Below are 21,104 nucleotides of genomic sequence, written 5' to 3'. Positions count from 1 at the left end.
CTGCCTTGGGGCGGGGAACAGTAAACCCGGAACGCTGGTAGCCAGCCCAGAACCCAGGATCTGCCCCTCCTCTACCCATTCTCCTTCCCCTCTGATCAGAACGAGCATGTGTCAAGTGCACCACCACATTAAGCATCTCCAACAAGCTGAGCTGGGACTGGACGCACTCACCTGAGGCGTGAAGAGACCACAATGGTTAGCGCTTTTCTCCAGGCCACGCACCTAGTAAGTGGCTGAGCCGGGGGTTTGAACCCAGACCTGCCCTTCTCGACAGCCTTCTCCCAGGACTCGGGTGTCCCCGCCTTCCCAGATCTCTATACTGTGCCGGCCTCCCATGGAAACAGGGACGTGCCACAGGGAGCGGAGCGGAGGGGAGGGAGGGAAGCCGAAGGGAAGCATGTGGTTAGAGACCAATTGCGGAAAGCCGTAACCTGTTTTATTAACACAGAAACTGCACAGCTGGGACTTCAGCCAGGTGACCTGTAGCCGATGAACAAGCCCCACCCTTAGCAGCCTCTCAGGGACCCTCTGAGGGGCTCTCCCTGCTGCTGGCAGGGAAGGGGGTGAGAGAGCAGCAGGGAGGCAGGTGCACACAGCTATTCCTCGAAGAAGGCCAAGGTGAACTCCCCAGGGTCATCTCCACACCGCGGCCCCTCCAGCTGCTCCGGCTCTCTTCCAACATCTTCTAGGAGTTGCTCCAGGTCCAGGTCACTGGAGGCGTCATCGTCAGGGGGGACACTTCCAGCCTCTGGAGGACACTTCCAGCCTTCTTTCCCTCCCACGGGACAGACCCCGCGATGAGCTGGTGGGGTCAGGCCCTTGGGCACCATACTAGTTTCTTTGTCCTCAGACAAGCTGGTTCCTGAGGCTTTGCTTTGAGGAGCTTTAAATTTTTTCTTAGGGCCTGGATGAAAAAGTGATGAAACTGAGAGTCCTATTAGGCCATCTGGCCTTCCCTTTTACAAGTCAAACTCCTAAATTCCTATTTCCAAAAAAAATCTCTGGGAAAGATGACTTTTCTCAATAGAAAGAAAATGGGCTTTGGAGTTAGAAAGACCTGGATTTAAGCCACGGATCTAGCCATATGCTAGTCCTGGGTCTTGAGCAAATTTTAAACCCTTTGGGCTTTAATCCCCTTATCTCTAAAATGGCAACTGTCTAGTCATAGAGATATTGAAAGAATTAAAGGGAACCAGCAAGGAGTATCTATCTAGCCAGCTCACAGCAATACTCGATAAACATCAGTTTCCCCCACTCCTCACCATTCTCCTGTCCTTGGATCAAATGACATCAATAACCATTTTGTGCTACACTCTGCAATCTGAGATACCTAATTTTTGTTCTTTTTTTAAAAAATATTTATTTATTTGACAGAGAGAGACACAGCGAGAGAGGGAACACAAGCAGGGGGAGTGGGAGAGGGAGAAGCAGGCTTCCCGCTGAGCAGGGAGCCCGATGCGGGACTCGATCCCAGGACTCTGGGATCATGACCCAAGCCGAAGGCAGACGCTTAACGACTGAGTCACCCAGGCGCCCCTTTTTTTAAAGATTTTATTTATTCATTCATTCATTCGAGAGAGAGAGAGAGCACAAGCAGGGGGAGAGGCAGAGGGTGAGGGAGAAGCAGACTCCGCACTAAGCTGGCAACCCAACGTGGGACTCAATCCCAGGACCTGGAGATCATGACCTGAGCCGAAGGCAGACGCTTAACCTCTGAGCCACCTAGATGCCCCTAATTTTTATTCTTTTTAAAAGTAATGAGAAGCTATAAAGTTAAGAAATGATCCAGGGAGGGGAGACACAGACTTGAACCTCATTTCCCATAGTTCTGCCCAGGCCCTGAGCCTTACCTGGCTGGTCAGGTTCCGATTTCCCATGCCCTTCTTTCCTTCCTATTATGGGTACAGGAGGGGCTGCAGATTCATTTCCCAGAGCTCTCTTCATTGTCTTCTTTTGCAGGGTCACATCTTGTCCATCTGTTAGGCCTGCATCACCCCCACCCCCCAACCATGAAGGACATTTGTTTATTTCTCTCTAAATGACAGTTTGGCAAGGGTCCATGGACTCCCCACAGTTAGTCTCTGCCCTGCATCCTCCGCTCATTCTCAGTCTAGTGAGTTCTCTCAGTTCCTTCCTTTTTCCCAAATATTTCTCTTTGTTTCTCTCTTCCTCCCTCTCTCTCTCTACCCCCCGCCCCCACCCTCCCACCCCCACCTTTTTTCGTTCTGGACCTTCTTCTTCTTATGTTTTTCCTCATAGCCTGGCTCCTCCAGGAAGTCATCCTTCTTGGCTAAGAATTTAAGACATTCATTCCACCTTTAACTTAAGATTTTATAATCAGAACAGAGAAGCGAGGAGGTTACAGCTTCCCTGGTGACACTAGTAGGAATCTTGACCATTTTTGCAGAGTTTAGAGCTGAGACAGTCAGTAAGATCCGGTGACCTGCAGACCCTCCCACTGTCTGCTTCTGCTCTGCCTTAATGGCCACATATACCTGTTCCCAGCTGGCTTGCTTACCTCTTGCCTTGGGTTTTTTGGTCTGAATTTTGGCTGGCTTGGGACTGGGCAAAGTCGGGTCCTGAGAATGGGAGAGAAAAATAAGAAAATACAAATGAAGTCATATAATTGTGTTTTTTTTTAAAAGATTTTATTTATTTATTTGAGAGAAAGAATGAGAGAGAGAGAGAGAGAGAGCACATGAGAGGGGGGAGGGTCAGAGGGAGAAGCAGACTCCCCGCCGAGCAGGGAGCCCGATGCGGGACTCGATCCCGGGACTCCAGGATCATGACCTGAGCCGAAGGCAGTCGCCCAACCAACTGAGCCACCCAGGCGCCCTAATTGTGTTTTTAATAGAGTGGGATGCTACAGAAATGATGGGTGGTTAGGGGAGTCACATTGGGTTCTGTAGCCTGATACTGTTTAAATCAATGACAACAAAGATAAAACTGTTCTCCTTTCCATTCTATTTGGTATTAGTCAGTACAAGGCTTTATGCACAAGAGAAAGAAATAAAGTTAGGCCATGAACATGATTTAAAAAAAACTGTTAAATTAAAAGTTAAACCAATAACTAGACTCTTAGTGTTGATCACTTCATAGTGCATGTAGATATTGAATTACAATGTTGTACCCCTGAAACCTATATAATGTTACAGGCCAATTTTTCCTCAATAAGAAAATGATTAAAAGAGAAAGTAAAAAATCTGTATTTCAGGACTTCCAGTTTCCAGTTATACATGTAAGGGGTTTGGAAGTCATCACTCTGTTCTAACAACAAGTAAAAAAGCTGAACAGACTGAAAAATCAACAACTCTTTTTGTTTTGATCAAAGAGGGAAGGACACAGGGCCACCAACCCTGAAGAGACAGAGAGGCAAATGCAGGAAGACATAACTTACCAGAGCACAGACTCAGAAGCAGAAGAACCAGTACTTCTCACAAGAACCAGTTCCAGGGCAAGAAAACCTCAACAGTACTAAATAAATTGTTCAATGCAGACAAGTCTGGGAGTTAAAAACTCCAGTGGTGCCCAGTCTTATAGGTGCTCCCAGACTTTTGTGAGTTTGACCTCCAGGAATCTGACCAGGTTCTCACATAAAATATCAGAGAAAAATCCCTTCATGCTTCCAGCAGGAGGAGTGCAAAAGGAACCATTTTGAAATATACCAGAGCACTCTATCCTTCTGACAAAGGCCTGCTCTCAGGAGAAACTAGTTAACCACAGCCTAATCTACCAGGATATTATCAGAGCCTGACTGTCCAGGGGGAAGAGAAATATTTAACCCCAGCCCACTCTAACCATCCTGTCCCACCTAATCGGGGGTGTGTGTGTATGGGGGGGAAACACTAAAAACACTTTGAAGTTCACAGTCCAGAGCACACGTTCATTAAAGACATGAGATCTAGGGTTGCCTGGCTGGTTCAGTCAGAAGAGGGTACAACTCTTGATCTCAGGGTTGTGAGTTCGAGCCCCACATTGAGTATAGAGATTACTTAAATAAGTTAAATTTTTTAAAAAAGAAAAAAGACATGGGACCTAATAGTAGGACTATAGAACACATCCCCTCCCCTGACCCTTACGACCACATTACTAAAGGCATATTTATGGGTGCCTGGGTGGCTCAGTTGGTTGGGCGTCTGACTCTTGATTTTTGGCTTGGGTCATAATCTCAGGGTTGTGGGATCAAGCCCGAATCAGGCTTCACATTCAGCAGGGAGTCTGCTTAAGATTCTCTCTCCCCCTGCCCCTATCCCCACTCACACACTCCCTCCCTCTCCCCACCTAAAATAAATAAATAAATCTTAAAAAAAAAAAAAAGGCATATTTACAACTGTTTCTTTTACCTGGTACATTGTGTCTGGCAATCAAGAAAAAACTACAAGGCATATCAAAAGGCAAAAAACACAATTTGAAGAGACAGAACAAATATCAAAACCAGACATGGCATGGAATTATCAGATTGGAAACTGAAATCAAATATGATTAATATGCAAAAGGCTCTAATGGATAAAATAGCATGCAAGAACAGATGGGCAATGTAAGCAAAAGGATGAAAATCCTAAGAAAGAATCAAAAGGGAGTGCTAGAGATCAAAAACATTGTAATAGAAATGCAGAAAATGTCTTTGATGGGCTTATTAGTAGACTGAGCATGGACGAGGAGGAATCCCTGAGCTTGAGGTTATCTCAACAGAAAACTTCAAAGCTGAAAAGCAAAGGGAACAAAGACAGAAAAAAAAAAAAACACACTAACATATCCAAGAATTGTGGGATAACTGTAAAATGTGTAACATATGCACAATGGGAATACCAGAAGGAGAAGAAAAAAAAGAAAGAAACCCAAGAAATAATTAAAAACAATAATGACTGAGAAGTTTCTCAGACACCAAACCACAGATTCAGGAAGCTCAGAGAACACCAAGAAGGATAAATGCCAAAGAACCACATGTAGGCATGTTATCTACAAACTATAAAAAATCAAAGATAAAGAAAAAGCCCTGAGGATTAAGGAGTACACTTATTGTGATGAGCACCGGGTGATGTATGGAAGTGCTGAGTCACTAGAGTGTACACGTGAAACTAATATTACACTGTATGTTAACTGCCTGGAATTTAATAACTTTAAAAAAAGAAAAAGCCCAGAAAAAGCCAAAGGAAAAGAACATCTTAACCTGATATGCTAAGGAAGGGGAGAAAATAGAATCATATAAAATGCTCAGTTAAAAACACTTGCAGGGTGGGGAGGGGCACCTGGGTGGCTCAGTCAGTTAAGCACCCAACTCTTGGTTTTGGCTCAGGTCACGATCTCAAGGTCATACGATCAAGCCCTGAGTGGGGCTCCACCCTGAGCATGCAGCCTGCTTAAGATTCTCTCTCTCCCTCTTACTCTGCCCCTCCCCACCACTTGCACACACACTTTTCCTCTCTCCAAAAACAAAACAAAACAAAAAACCACTTGGAGGGTGCCTGCCTGGCTCAGTTGGTAGAACATGAGACTCTTGATCTCAGGGGTTTTAAGCTCAAGCCCCACGTTGGGTGTAGAGATTACTTAAAAAATAAAATCTTAAAAATACACACACACACACACACAGACTTAGGGCAGAAAAAGAGTGGAAAACAAAAATAAGAAGAAAGAACAAGGGCAACAAATAGAAAATAGTAACAAATATTGTAGATATGAATCTAACTATATTAATAATTAATTTGAATGTTAATGGTCTAAATACACCAATTAGGGCGCCTGGGTGGCTCAGTCGGTTAAGCGACTGCCTTCGGCTCAGGTCATGATCCCGGGGTCCTGGGATCGAGTCCCGCGTCGGGCTCCCCGCTCTGCAGGGAGCCTGCTTCTCCCTCTCCCACTCCCCCTGCTTGTGTTCCCTCTCTCACTGTGTCTCTCTGTCAAATAAATAATAAAAATAAAAAATCTTTAAAAAAAAAATAAAATAAAAAATAAATACACCAATTAAAAGACACAGATTGTCAGAGTAGATTAAAAAACAGACCAAACTATATGTTGTCTACAAGAAGTCTACTTTAAACATAAAGATATATATATATACACACTATAAAAGTAAATAGAAAAATACACCATGCTAACGCTAATCAAAAGAAAGCAGGAGTAGCTATTTCATTTCAGACAAAGCAGATTTCAAGGCAAGGAAAGTTATCAGGGATAAAGAATGGCATTACATAATGATAAAGGGGTCAATTCTCCAAGAACATACAACAATCCTTAAAGTGAGCCTAACAACAGAGCACCAAACCACATACGGCAAAAACTGACAGAACTGCAAAAAGAAATAGTTGAATCCACTATCATAGCTGGAGACTTCAACACCACTCTATCAAAAATGGATAGATCCATGGACACCAGAATATCTGGAAGGACGTAGCTGAACTCAACAACACCATCAGTCAACGGGATATAAGTGACATCTACAAGTTACTTCATTGTATTCAATAGCAGAATACATATTCTTCTCAAGCTCACATGGAGCATTCACCAAAATTTATTGCATTCTGAGCCATAAAACAAAACTTAACATATTTAAAATAATAGAAATCATACAGTGTCTGCTCCCAGACCACAACACGGTTAAACTAGAAATCAGTAACAGAAAGATAACTAAAAAGTCCCTAAATACATAAAGATTAAATGACATACTTCTAAATAACACATGGGTCAAAGAAGAAATCTCAAGAGAAATTTTAAAATATGGAACTAAATGAAATTTAAAATATGAACTAAATGAAAAAGAAAACACAATTTATCAAAATTTGTGGGATACAGCAAAAGCAGTACTTAGAGGGAAATTTAGCATTGAACACATATATTAGAAAAGAAGAGAGATCTAAAATCAGCAGTCGAAGTTTCAGCCTTGGGAAACTAGAAAAAGAAGAGCAAGTTAAATCCAAAGTGAGCTGAAGATTGAATGAAGTGATGACAGAGATCCCTGAAGCTTTTTCTAAAAATTCTTAATTTCTCTGTGTGGCTCCTGAGTGGACAGCACTTTCCCTATGGTGCTTTGCCCTTAATTGTTGAGCCTAGCAGGATGAAATTAAGTTCTGGAAGGACATTTAGAGGTCATGAGGTCACCTGGCCTAATCTCTTCATTTTACAGATAAGCAGATCTGGGGTTTCAGATATTGTGACTTCCCTTAGGGCCACACAGCTAGGCTGGCCTCTTGGCACTGTTTTCTGAAATTCTTCCAGCAAATACTGCTTGTTAGCAAAGTGAGCCTTGTGTTTCCCCACCACAATTCCCAATTAGTGTTTGACTTGATTCCTCAAATAGTTTTTCACCTTCAAAAATCAAATAAATTAACAGTTAAAATTTTTAAAAAGGTGAGCTGAAGAAAAGAAATAATAAAAATTGGAGTAGAAATTGATGGGATTATGAGAACAGGAAATTAGTAGAGAAAACCAATGAAACAAAAAAGCTGGTTCTTTGAAAAGATCAATAAAATTGATAAGCCTCTAGCCAAGCTAACCAAGAAAAAGAGAGAGAGGAAACAAATTACTGATATCAGACAATATACTAGAGTCCATGAACATTAAAAGGATAATAAAGGAATACTATGAATAATTCTATGCAAACAAATTTGATAACCAAGAGGAAATGGACCGATTCCTTAAAAGATATAATCTGTCCAAATTCACACAAGAAGAAACAGACAATCTAAATAGGTCTATATCTATTAACAAAATTGAATCAGTAACCTGTAGCCAACCTTCCAAGACAGAAAGCACCAGACCTATGGGTTCACTGGTGAATTCCATCAAACTAGGGAAGAAATTATGCCTATTCTCTATAATCTCTTTCAGAGAAAAGAAGCAGAGAATATTTCTTAACTCGTTCTATGAGGCCACCATTACCTGAATACCAAAACCAGTCAAAGACACTACAAAAAAACTACAGACCAGTATCTCTTATGAAAAGAGATAAAAAAATCCTCAACAAAATATTAGTAAATTAAATCCAACAATGTATAAACAGAATTATACACCATGAACAAATGGGATTTATTCAAGGCATGCAAGACTGGTTTGACATTTGAAAATCAATTAATGTAATCCATCACATCAAGGGGCAAAAAAAAAGAAAAATCACATGATCCTATCAATAGACACAGAAAAAGCGTTTGACAAAATCCAACACCCATTCATGGTCAAAACTCTCAGTAAACTAGGAAGAGAGGGTGACTTCCTCAACTTGACAAAGAACATCTACAAAAAAACCTATAACTGGGGCGCCTGGGTGGCTCAGTCGTTAAGCATCTGCCTTCGGCTCGGGTCAGGATCCCAGGGCCCTGGGATCAAGCCCCGCATCAGGCTCTCTGCTCCGCGGGAAGCCTGCTTCTCCCTCTCCCACTCCCCCTGCTTGGGTTCCCTCTCTCACTGTGTTTCTCTCTGTCAAATAAATAAATAAAATCTTAAAAAAAAAAACAAAAAACCTATAACTAATATAGGAACTTAATGCTGAGAAACTAGAAGCCTTCCCCCTAAGATCAGGAACAAAGCAAGGATGTCTCCTCTCATCACTCCTTTTCAACATCATATTGGAAGTTCTAGCTAATGGAGTGAGACAAAGAAATAAAGGATAGAGACATTAGGAAGACATAAATACAGTTGACCCTTAAACAGTGCAGGGGTTAGGGGAGCTGACCCGTCACACAGTGGAAAATCTGTGTATAATTTTTTACTCCCCCAAAACTTAACTACTAATAGCCTACTGTTGACTGGAAGCCTTACCAATAACACAGATGATTCACATGTATTTTGTACATTATATGTATTATATACTGTATTCTTACAATAAAGGTAGAGAAAACAAGATATTAAAATCATAAGGAAGAGAAAATATATTTACAGTACTGCACTATATTTATGGGGAAAAAAATCCACATATAAGTGGACCCGCATAATTCAAACCTGTTCAAGGATCAACCGGAAAACTATCTCTGTTTGCAGATAACATAATCACCTACACAGAAAAATCCAAGAGGATCAACAAAAACTCCAGAACTAATAAACATTTATAGCAAGGTTGCAGCATACAGGTTCATATATAAAAGTCAATCACTTTCTTATATACCATCGATGAACAATGGAATTTGGTATTAAAAACACAAAACCCTTTATAGTAGCACCAAAAAATTTAAATACTTAGGTATAATTCTAACAAAATATGTACAAGATCTATATGAGTAAAATTACAAAACTCTGATGAATAAAACCAAAGAATTAAATAAATAGATATTCCATGTTTGTGGACAGGAAGACTTAATATTTCAACAGTTTTTCCCAGTTTGATATATAGAGTCAACGCAATTCCAAACAAAACCCAAGCAAGTTATTTTGTAGGTATCAATAAACGGATTCTACAGTTATATGGAACGGCAAAAGACCCAGAATAGCCAACACAATACTGAAGAAGGACAAAGCTGGAGGACTGACCCTAGCCAACTTTAATACTTATTATAAAGCTACAGTAATCAAGACAGTGTAGAATTGGCAAAAGAACAAATGGGTCAATGGGACAGAACAGAGAGCCCCAAAATAGACCCACATAAAAATAGTCAGCTGATCTTTGACAAAAGAGCAAAGGCAATGACAGTCTTTTCAACAAATATGCTGGAACAACTGCACATCCACATGCAAAAAAAATGAACCTAGACACAGCCTTACACCCCTCACAAAAATTTACTCAAAATGTATTATAGATCTAATGTAAAAATGTAAAACTGTAAAACTCCTAGAAGATAACATAGGAGAAAATATAGATAACCTTGGGTATGGCAGTGACTTTTTGTATACAACACCAAAGGCACGATCCATGAAAGAAACAATTAATAGACTGACTTCATTAAAATTAAAAATATCCACTCCGCAAAAGACAATGTCAAGAGAATGAGAAAACCAGCCACAGACTGGGAGAAAATATTGGTAAAAGACACATCTGATTGAGGACTGTTATCTAAATATAAACAACTCATAAAACTCAACAATAAAAAAAACAAATAACACAATTAAATAAATGGACCAAACATTTTAATGGGCACGTCACCAAAGAAGATGTACAGATGGCCAATAGGAATATGAAAAGATGCTCCAGATCATATGTCATCAGGGAAATGCAAATCAAAACAACAATGAAATACCACTGCACACCTATTAGAATGGCTAAAATCTGGAACACTGACAACACCAAATACTGGCAGGGATGTGGAACAACAGAAAATCTCATTCAAGGCTGATGGGAATGCAAAATGGTATAGCTACTTTGGAAGACAGTTTGTTCTCTTACAAAACTAAACATACTCTTACCGTACAATCCAGCAATCAAGCTCCTTGGTATTTACCCAAAGGAGTTGAAAACTTATGTTCTCACAAAAGCCTGTATGCAGCAGCTCATAGCAGCTTTATTCATAACTGTCCAAATTTGGAAGCAACCAAGATATCTTTCAGTAAGTGAAGGAATAAATAAATATGGTACATCCAGAAAATGGAAAAATTCAGATGAAAAAAAAAAAGATACAAGCTATCAAACCATGAAAAGACATGAAGGAAACTTAAATGTATATTTCTCAGAAGCCAGTCTAATTCCAACTATATGATGTTCTCGAGAGGGCAAAACTATTGAGACAATAAAAAGATTAGGGGTTGTCAGGGGTTGCGGGGAGAGGGGTGAATAGGTAGAGCACACAGGATTTTCAGGGCTGTGAAAATATTCTGTATGATCCTATAAAGATGTATACATATTGTTCTATATTTGTCCAAACCCATAGAATATAACAACTCCAAGAATGAACCCTACTGTAAACAATGGACTTTGGGTGATTATAATGTGCCAGTGTAGGTTCATCAACTGTAAACAAATACGCCACTCTGGTGGGGGTGTTGATAATGGGAAAGGCTATGCACGTGTGGAGACAGGAGGGATATGGGAACTCTCTGTACTTTTCTCTCAATTTTGCTGTGAACCTAAAACCACTCTTTAAAAAAGTCTTAAGTATTTTTTTTAAATCTGTATTTCAGGCTGGGGCACCTGGGTGACTCAGTTAAAGCATCCAACCTTGGTTTCGGCTCAGGTCATTATCTCAGGGTCATACGATCAAGCTCTGCATTGGGCTCCCACTCAGCACAGAGTCTGCTTGGGATTCTCTCTCCCTCTCCTTCTGCGTCCCCTGCATTCTCCCCTTCATCCCACACACATACTCTCTCTCTTTCTCTCAAATAAATAAATAAATCTTTTTAAAAAATTATTTATTTATTTGACAGAGAGAGACACAGGGAGAGAGGGAACATAAGCCGGGGGAGTGGGAGAGGGAGAAGCAAGCCTCCTGCCGAGCAGGGAGCCTGACGCAGGGCCCAATCCCAGGACCCCAGGATCATGACCTAAGCCGAAGGCAGACGCTCAATGACTGAGCCACCCAGGCGCCCCTTTAAAATTTTTTTAAAAATCTATATTTCATATGCTTGAAAAGAGCCTAAGGAGGCAAGTGAATGACTATTAAGACACTTAAGATTAAGGGTCCACACAAGGGAGGACCGAGAGTGAAGAGAGGCAACCTGCTATTCGCTGAAATTGCTCTAGTAAGAACCAAAGCACTACGTTAAGAACTGAGATGATAACCAAGAAATAAGTTCCTAGAAATGTGATATATTAGAGAGAATAACTGAGGAAAGAGGAGAGTCCCCTTCCCTGAAGACCCCTAAGAGATAAGACCAGCTAGTCAGGGCCACCCTAAGCCAGGCACAGGATGGTCCCCTAGTAAGTATAAATCCATGCCAACCAGACATCCTACAGGAATCTCCTAAAAGCAATCCCCAAGATCAATCTTACTTTTTTCTCTTCCTCCTCTTCCAACTCCTCCGTCTCCAACTCTGACTCTTCCTCTTCTTTCTCCATGCAGGAATCTGGGCTGTTAGCCCCAGAAAGACTTAAGTCTAGAACAGGAATAGGAAGGAAAGGCTAAAGAATTTATCCAATAAATTAGATGATGAGTTAATGGTGCTGATCCCAGAGAAGCAGTCTTCTAACTCTGCCTTTCATGTCCCAGTGGCATTTTCTCCATAAAACATGGCCCTAGATTATCACGGCACCACCTTTTCCAAAGTCCCACCACTCTTCAACACGCACCCTCCCTTCCTACCCTCTTTTTTTCTCCATTCCTCTCTTCACCCATCCATTTATCCATCCATCCACCCTGGACACTTGGTCAATGGCATTCATGCAGAGCCTCCTGTTAGAGAATCCAGAACTAGGTGGATGACACTGGATATAAAATAAAGGTTCAGTTGCTGCCCTCATGAAGGACCTCCCTCTCTATGTCCTCTCCTCACCTCCTTCTCTAGTCCTCATCCTCCTATTGACCCTACCTTTTCCTTCCCCACTACTGTCAGATCCATTGTATCGGCTCCGGAAACCAAACAAGTTAACCCGTTCCTGAGGAAACCAAGAAAAAAAGCATCATCCACTATCTCCCAGGGATGATTTTTGCTCTCTGTCTTTAAGACTTTAGTTATGGACTTTATACTCATATTCTATACCATTTTTACTTGAAATTTCATGTTCTGTTTATCTCAATTTCTGTGAAGATTAACTATTATATTATCTTTATAATATTTATATTGTTATATAATTATATGCTATATTACTATAATCTCTTTTTTCCAGTTTATTTATAATTCAGTTTGTCATTCTCCACTGCACCCCCAAAGGCAGAATTTGAGGGTAAACACTGACCCTGCATAAGAGAGAGGTTAAGACACATACATCTGAGATCTAAAGTTAAATAGGGAGGTAGGATGCCCCCTACTATAAACTGTCTCTCTGTGGGATGAGAGAAGATCCCATTTGTCCAAGGGTAGGGGAAAGAATAAATGATTTTTTTAAAAGATTTTATTTATCCATTTGAGAGAGAGAGAATGAGAGAGAGCGAGCATGGGGGGGGGAGGGTCAGAGGGAGAAGCAGACTCCCCGCCGAGCAGGGAGCCCGATGCGGGACTTGATTCCGGGACTCCAGGATCATGACCTGAGCCGAAGGCAGTCGCTCAACCAACTGAGCCACCCAGGCGCCCCAAGAATAAATGATTTAAGAAGTCAAGGGAATCTGGCCTGGGAAGAAAAGACTAATTCTAAGACTAAGACAGGATGATGGGGAAGGACGAGCCACTTTTCTGTAGTAGAGAGTACATGGTTTGCTTTGTGTCCCAAGTCCCAAAGAGGAGCACGTGTGTGGTCTGAACACTCACCTGTATACTGATCTGTTCTGCCTCTTGAGCCATCATCAGGGCTGCTCCCAGCTTCTGGTTGCAGTCCTTGTTCCTGCACTTTTTCTGAAATAGAGGAAGATTAAAGTCAATGATAAATATTTAAGAAGTGACTCCAACGTACTGCTACTCACCAGACATGATCTTTAACTATGTTTATTTCCAGTTTCTGATATTGATCTGATACTCCTATTCTTAATCTTTTGAGCTTAGAGACACAATCTCCCTTTATCCCCCCATAACAAACCTGTTACCAGTTGCTAGCAATACAGTCAACCAACATTTTGGTGTCCTCTCCACAGTAAATCCCATGAAAATTTGGAGAGGCAAGATTAAAGGAGCTCAGGTGATTCCACTTTTAAGCTTCTCACAAATTTCTTCAGATCCAGCAACTTGGTTTAATACTGCTTAATTTTTGAAGGCCCCAGAGCTGCTGGGCCTCTGCTTATTTCTAAGGCTGGCTGAGCCCAAAGTGATTATAGGCAGGAAATATTATTTAGTTCATTCAGTGGTTCTCAACCAAGGAAGGTTTTGCCTCCCAGAAGATATCTGGCAATGTCTAGAGACAATTTTTTTTGGTTGTCACAACTGAGGTCAGAGGCAGTAGCATCCCCTGGCTAGATGTCAGTAGAGGCCAGGGATGCTGTTAAACATGCTAAAATACATAGGACTGCCCTCCACAACAAAGAATTATCAGGCCCCAAATGGTACCTGACTGAGAAACCCTGAGTTGATATGTGCCCTCATTTCTGCCACACCTGCCTTGGCTAAACTGTAGAAAACTCCAGTCTTCAGGAAGACCCCCTACCTGCAGGCAAGGAAGGAGACTAAGAAAAATCATTATCCCGCTGCAATCCTGGGTAGAAAGAAGAGTCCCTCATGAATAACCTCACCTTTGCACACTTGGTCAGACATGGGACTTCCTCCCAACACAGCTTCCCCTGGGAGAAAATCAGGTTAAATAAAAGGCAGATTTAGTTTTCGGGTTCCCTGTATCACAACTGACCCCCAGGGGTTGCTTACCACTCCAGCTAGCTCCAGGGACAGCTCCTGGAAGTTCTTTAGCATGTTGACTGGGATCCAAGCACGAGAGACTGTTTCTCCAAAAAATGTCACGTGGTATTTAGACTGAAATAAAAAATGGTTTTCTTACGGCCTCTTGTCCTTCTCCTTGCTTTGGCCCTCTAGCCAGAAAAGGTGGGGGAAGAACTGAGGATTCATAAAAGGAAGGAGGTGCTGGGCCTCATCTGATGCCATAAACCTGACCCACCTACCCTACCTCAGTCTGTTCTTCCGTCCTGACCTCAGGAATCCTAACCAACGCACATTTATCAGAACCATAAATGTCCTAGTAATGATTAAATATTTAATTAGATACAAGTTTATTTTTATATGTGGGTAGTTATTTCTGTCTTTGTCACTCTAGTTAAGTGTCTGTTTCTGCTGATGTCTGCTGGCTATGTCTGTTTCTAATTCTGTACACCTGTTAGGATGGATTTGCTCATTACTTTGGCCTGAGCCAGGAAAACTCACCGGCAGGGAATCAAGATGAGAAGCAAAAAGAAAATATTCCCCCAGGTCAGGATCAGATTCTACCATGCCTGGCCACCTGGAGAAAACAAACAGGTTTAGGGGACAGAAGACGAAGGGTTTAGATGAACACAACACAAACTCATCAATACACATGTACAGAAAGGGGAAATAGGTTTTGCAAAAAAAAAAGGATCTCAAAGACAGACCCCTCCTTGTGGATCTCCATCAGTAGTCTAACAAATGACTTAAAGAGACTTCTATCACTGTACAAAGAAACTCAAAATCTTCCTAGTAAGAGTATCTTACCCTTCTAGGCCTTCCATCAACCCTGAGAAAAAATCTTCTGATTAGGGACATCTCCAGAGAAGAAACCATCCTACCCATCTTCATTCTCTCTACTTTATAAATACGTCATAACTCAATGTTTAAAAAATGCCTTCGGGGCGCCTGGGTGGCTCAGTCGTTAAGCGTCTGCCTTCGGCTCAGGTCATGATCCCAGGGTCCTGGGATCAAGCCCTGCATCGGGCTCCCTGCTCCGCGGGAAGCCTGCTTCTCCCTCTCCCACTCCCCCTGCTTGTGTTCCCTCTGTTGCTGTGTCTCTCTCTGTCAAATAAATAAATAAAATCTTTAAAAAAAAAAAAATGCCTTAAAGCCACCTTCCTTTTTCTATCCACTCAGGGTAGAATTGGTAGACCTTTTCTTCCAGGGAGATACCTCCCTGTGAAACCTCTAGAAAATGCATTCTTTCAAAGCCTCCAGGCTTGGGACTTTATCTTTTCCCTCATCCCATGTTCTTTCTAAGGCAGGTACCATTTCCATTATAAATACTCTCCATTTCCTTCCCTCTCTGCTTGAATCTACCACCTCCAAGTTCATGAAGGATGCTCTGACTATGCCATGGTGCCCTACCAGGGGTAACCGTATTGCTTGGCCCAGATGATGGATCCTGGGATGTAGGAGGCATAGGCCACATCACTCTCACGCCCTGTCCAGGACTCCTCAGGGATGTCACAGCGATTATACCTCAAGTCTGGCAAAAGAGAGAAGGAATGAAGGGAAGGAAAGAACCCCATCAGAGAAAAATCTGGATAAGGGCAGGAGAGAGGACAAGAATACGCAGCAGGTGGGACCAAAAGGGCACCTGGGAAACAGGCATGGAGGAAGAACAAAGACCCGTGGAGGATATGCAGCTACAGGTAGAGGAGGAGTGCTGCCTCCTTGTACTTTACAGAGATTCCAAACTTCGGCCTATATCCCACATTATCTGACACTGCTTCCATCTATATAACATCATGACAGTCATTTTTCTGAGACTCTGTTATCTCATCTGTGAAAATAATTGGGCTGGGCTTAGATCATCATAATCTCTTTCAAGTGGTTTCAAACATTCTAGAATTCTAAGCCACTGGCTCTCTCTCACCTACTTTCCCCCCATATATCCCATATCCCTTCTTATCCACCAACCCAATACCAACAATCTAGCCAGGACCAACCGGGTCAGACTAATGCTGAAGAAGGGGGAATTCACTCAGAATCTACATTTAGATCCCAGGCCCTTCCCACAACATAACTCTTCAGGGTGTCTTCTTCTAGCCCATTATGCCAGATTCATCTTGATATGACAGGATGATCCCTTCCTCTCTCCCAAACACTACAAGGACCCCTGGAATTATAACTACATCTATGACATATTTAATCTAAGGGATACATACAGAGAAAGAAAGGGAAGAACCATTAAAAACTAAAAAACAAAACAAACAAACAAACAAAAGAAACCCAACCATCTCCAGTCCTATCTACCTGTATTCTGATCACAGGACCAATTATCAGGAAGCACTGAGGGGTCAATGTTCCCACAAAGCCGCCTCCACTTCTCACAGTTTGGGGAGGAACACTGGACCCAGACGAGGCATTGACCTGCAAGTAGAAAAAAAAAACTGAAATGAAAGAAAAATATGCCCTTCCTTCTTCAGTCCAACTAAAATCAATGTACTCCCTTCAAAATCACACAGCCTTAGGGATCAACTAGTCTAATCCTAGATTGATAAATGGGAAAACTAAGCTCAGAGAAGATAATTGACTTGCTGAAGATCAGTCTAAATTGGTGGCAGAGCTAAACTTGGGCCCCACGTCTCACATATCAATCTTTCTCCTATGCCATACTATTTTTTTTTTAAAGATTTTATTTATTTATTTGAGAGAGAGAATGAGATAGAGAGAGAGAGCATGAGAGGGGGGAGGGTCAGAGGGAGAAGCAGACTCCCCGCCGAGCAGGGAGCCCGGTGCGGGACTCGATCCCGGGACTCCAGGACCATGACCTGAGCCGAAGGCAGTCGCTTAACCAACTGAGCCACCCAGGCGCCCTCCTATGCCATACTATTAATCTCTCCTTCCCCCGAGGAGAAAAGGAGTGTTTCCTGTATTGACAGTTCTTGAAAAGTTTGGCCAGCATTTTTCCAGCTAGTGCCTCGTTCTCTGCTGGCCTGTCACTACTGGAAAGTTCTTTTGAAGAGCTAACCAGCATCTCTTTTGTGTACAACATCCAGAGTTCCTGAGTCCCAGCTGATTTACCTGTCACCAAATCACCAAGTTGCAGTCTTTGGGACCAACAGCCCTGAGTTTAATCCCTTCCAAAAGACAGAGATAAGCCTACCAACTCAACCACATTTACTTCAGGCCTTGCTCAAAGGCCAAGCATTCCTTTCATCCATTACCTTCCAAACCCTTATCCCCACCTTTCTTTATCCCAACATCTGCTAAGTTGACCCAATGCCCCTCACAGGCTCTCCTCTCTCTGTCCCAAACCCTTCCGCTATGTTCTTTAGAATTCTAGACAAGAGCAACAAAAAATCCACATATCTTCAACTTCTCTGAACATCCATCTCCTTTTCGAAACCTGGTGATGGACTAATGACAATACCCCTAGCCGACCCCACCCCACCCACAGCCCTCTAAGCGGAGTCTGTTCCCTCTCTCACACCCCAGGCCAGAAAGTGGGGTCAGCATCATCCTTACTCATCCCCACTTCCAGACCATTACTATCCTCCTTCCTATGAAAACCCTTCCTGGGGCACCTGGGTGGCTCAGTTGGTTAAGCATCTGCCTTCAGCTTGGGTCATGATCTTGGGGTCTTGGGATCAAGTCCCGCATCGGGCTCCCCACTCAGACAGGAGTCTGCTTCTCCCTCTGCCCCTCTCCCTGCTCGTGTGCTCTCTCTCTCTAATAAATAAATAAAATCTTTTTTTTTTAAAGATTTTATTTATTTATTTGACAGAGAGAGAGATAGCGAGAGCAGGAACACACAGGCAGGGGGAGTGGGAGAGGGAGAAGCAGGCTTCACGCCGAGCAGGGAGCCCGACGCGGGACTCGATCCCAGGACCCCGGGATCATGACCTGAGCCGAAGGCAGACGCTCAACGACTGAGCCACCCAGGCGCCCTAAATAAATAAAATCTTAAAAAACAAAAAAACAAAAAAAAACAAAAACCCTTCCTTCCTTGAGATCCATGCCATGGGACTACACCACCCTCTCGTCTCCCTTGAAAAGATGCTGGCATCTGGTTCAGCCTTCTCCTCCTCCTATCCATCTCCTGCCCTCATTCCAGATGACTGCTGTTCTCAAGAGGTAACTCAAAGAAGCACCCCATTCTCTGAGTTCCTTGGTCTTTTCCTCCATGCCACCTCAGTATGCACTTCACTTTCGTGATGCACTCCCCTCCTGCATGCCCCACTCAGTCATCCATAGGGACCTCACACACCCTTGAACCCACTTATCCAAACATCCCTCTCTGATTAAAAAATGCCCCATCCTTCCACCTCACTTGCCCAAAGACCTCTAAGGAACTTTCACTTTATCTAGATCACCAATCCACTGGCCCCTAACTTCTTCCCAATCTAGTAGCGACCTCCTTTCTTCACTATACTTACTCAGGTTTGACTCCTTAGATTCTCTTGCAGACATCTTCAACTCCCTTGCCCTCCGTCCTTCTTCCCACCTAGCTGGCCCAACACAACCTTGAATAAACACATTCTACCTTTTCTGTGCCTACATTCATTCAACTGAGCATTGCTAGAGAAATATCACATAACCAGGCACATGAGTCTACACCATACCATCACAATTAACAATATCAACCAATATGTTTCTCCAATGAGTTCATCTGCCCACTGTCAAGTTTTACCTTCCATGCCTGAACATAAGGGATGCCCTCCATCCCCCTGAAATCGGCCCTCAGAGAAGCAGTTGACTTTTATTTGGGTCCTTTCAAGGTAGTTCATATTATGCATCACATTCTGAATTAATTTAATTTGAAGAAAAAAGCACTGGTCAGGAACGATACGTTAGTCTGAAAAGACAGCAGCAGAGCCTGGAACACACACGTATGTGCGACACCACAGCAACTGCCGTGGGTCAGTGAGATCCACGCCTCTGGTAATGCTGGTAGGCAAGACTTGCAGTGACAGGCAGCCATGCCACTTGGGGCCTGCCTTCTTCCACGCTGCGCTCCTGGGCAGCCCCTCCATCGCTGCTACCACCCCCGTCCCACGACGATGAGAATGTCTAGCCCAAACAGATCTTTACCTTCTGCCTCAGCAACCAGAGAAAGCTGAGCAAGGACCAAGACAGAAGGACTGTAATTTGGAGTTAGAGGCGGATGCCGCTGGGCAATCCACAGAGAGCCCCTGTGGACCTGGCTCAGGCACAGGCCTCCTGTGAGGGTGCCCAACAAGCCAGCCCTGCCTCTGGGCCAATGGACGGTGGTATCAGGACTCTGCATAGGCCTGGCTAGCCCAGGTCCACTGGAACCTTCTGTGTTGGCTTCCTACCTGGGTTTTCTTCTGATCACTATGTGCTGGCATCTTGTGTCTTTGATATGATAATATAAAATCTGGAAACTTTGTATACATAAAAACAATATCATCCAAAAAAGCCAAACCAGAACAAAACAAAACAAAAAGAGCTGCCAATGATAGTTTTTGATGTTTATAGAGGAGACCTACCAAGACTAGAAAAAAGAGTGGGAGAAGGGGCCAGGGACCATAAAAGTAAACACAGATTAATAAAATAAATGGTTGGTTGTGAAAATAATGAATATTCGTGAGCAAATGAATGAAGAAAAGTCATCCTAATGATGTAGAACTAGGTATATTTGTGCGGCTTGGGATAAAATTTCTAATGACAGCAACACACGGTTCTTTGAAGTTTCCTTTCAAACAACTTAGAAGAGAGGATGATGTGCTCCAGAAAACTGAGGCTCACGACACAGCTCTATGATAATGAAGACTGATGGCACAGAGACACAAAGAGCATTTCAGTGGACACCTGTTTCCTTGGGTTCTGTGATCCTTCCTCCTTCTGTTTCGCCCTCTCCCGCCCCCTCCACTCTTTCTGGCATTTTCCTCTTCCTTCTCCACTCAGTCTCCAAATGTTGGGATCCCAAAGCCCAGTCACGGGCCTTTGCTCCCATGCTACACTTTCTCCTGAGGCGAGCTCGCCCGTTCCTACAGGTTTGAGACCCATCTCCACACCTGACCACAGACAGATGAATAATACTTCTAGCTTTTGTTCTGAGCTCCAGATCCCTACAGGCACCTCGCTCTTTGACTTCACCATTTGGATGTCTCACAAAGATCTCAAACCTAACAGGCCCAAACCCAAATGCTTGATCTTATCCCACAATGTGTTCTTCCTCCACTTTTCCCCACCTTCTCTCATGTAACTGCTCAAGCCAGAAACCAATCATCTTTAACATATTCTCGTCTCTCTCACACACAATATCCAATTCACTACCAAGTTTTGACAAGTTTACCTCTAAAACATATCTTAAAACCATCCACTTCTGTTTCCACTTCCATCATCCTCCTCCAAGCCACCAAAGTATCTAATCCTAGGACTCACTTGTCTACTCTTGCCCCTACATACTTCATTCGCCAATTAATCACCAAAGGGAGCCTTTTAAAATACTAATTTGATGACATCACTCCCCTGGTGAAGACTCATCAGTAGTTTCCCACTGCACTGAGGATAAAATCCTCACTTTGTACATTCATCCAGAGCCACTTTCCTGCCTTGCTTCTCCTTGCTCTCCAAACGCCAATCACACTGACTTCCTTTTAATACCCAGAATATGCCAAACTGCACTCTCCCTAAACTCTTTCTCCTACTCCTGCTCCTCCTTCGGATTTCAGCTTAACAGCCATCTCCTTACAGCTGCATTCCCTGACTGGCCCGATCTTGATTAGGTCTCTCTTATTTCCTGTGATGACACTCCATTCTTTTCCCTCACTTCATACAAA

General features: G+C 42.9%; 1 protein-coding gene across 1 annotated transcript in view; it reads right to left on the bottom strand.

Annotated features, from left to right (window-relative positions):
• Positions 1 to 596: 596 nt before the first annotated feature.
• Positions 597 to 21,104, bottom strand: part of ZCWPW1 (zinc finger CW-type and PWWP domain containing 1) — a 32,666-nt gene continuing 12,158 nt past the window's right edge. Inside the window, exons 9-18 of the mRNA XM_044915281.1 lie at positions 16,609 to 16,725; positions 15,718 to 15,838; positions 14,809 to 14,884; positions 14,299 to 14,403; positions 13,258 to 13,341; positions 12,382 to 12,448; positions 11,846 to 11,949; positions 2,519 to 2,579; positions 1,851 to 1,985; positions 597 to 904 (exon numbers count right to left, since the gene is read on the bottom strand). Coding sequence (XP_044771216.1) covers positions 597 to 904; positions 1,851 to 1,985; positions 2,519 to 2,579; positions 11,846 to 11,949; positions 12,382 to 12,448; positions 13,258 to 13,341; positions 14,299 to 14,403; positions 14,809 to 14,884; positions 15,718 to 15,838; positions 16,609 to 16,725 — 1,178 coding nt within the window. The remainder of the gene's footprint in view (positions 905 to 1,850; positions 1,986 to 2,518; positions 2,580 to 11,845; positions 11,950 to 12,381; positions 12,449 to 13,257; positions 13,342 to 14,298; positions 14,404 to 14,808; positions 14,885 to 15,717; positions 15,839 to 16,608; positions 16,726 to 21,104) is intronic.

Source organism: Neomonachus schauinslandi, chromosome 5 (assembly GCF_002201575.2).
Source record: "Neomonachus schauinslandi chromosome 5, ASM220157v2, whole genome shotgun sequence".
In the NCBI taxonomy this organism is placed as follows: Eukaryota; Metazoa; Chordata; class Mammalia; order Carnivora; family Phocidae; genus Neomonachus; species Neomonachus schauinslandi.
Note: the sequence above shows the minus strand (reverse complement) of the source record. Positions and strands in the feature narration are given on the sequence as shown.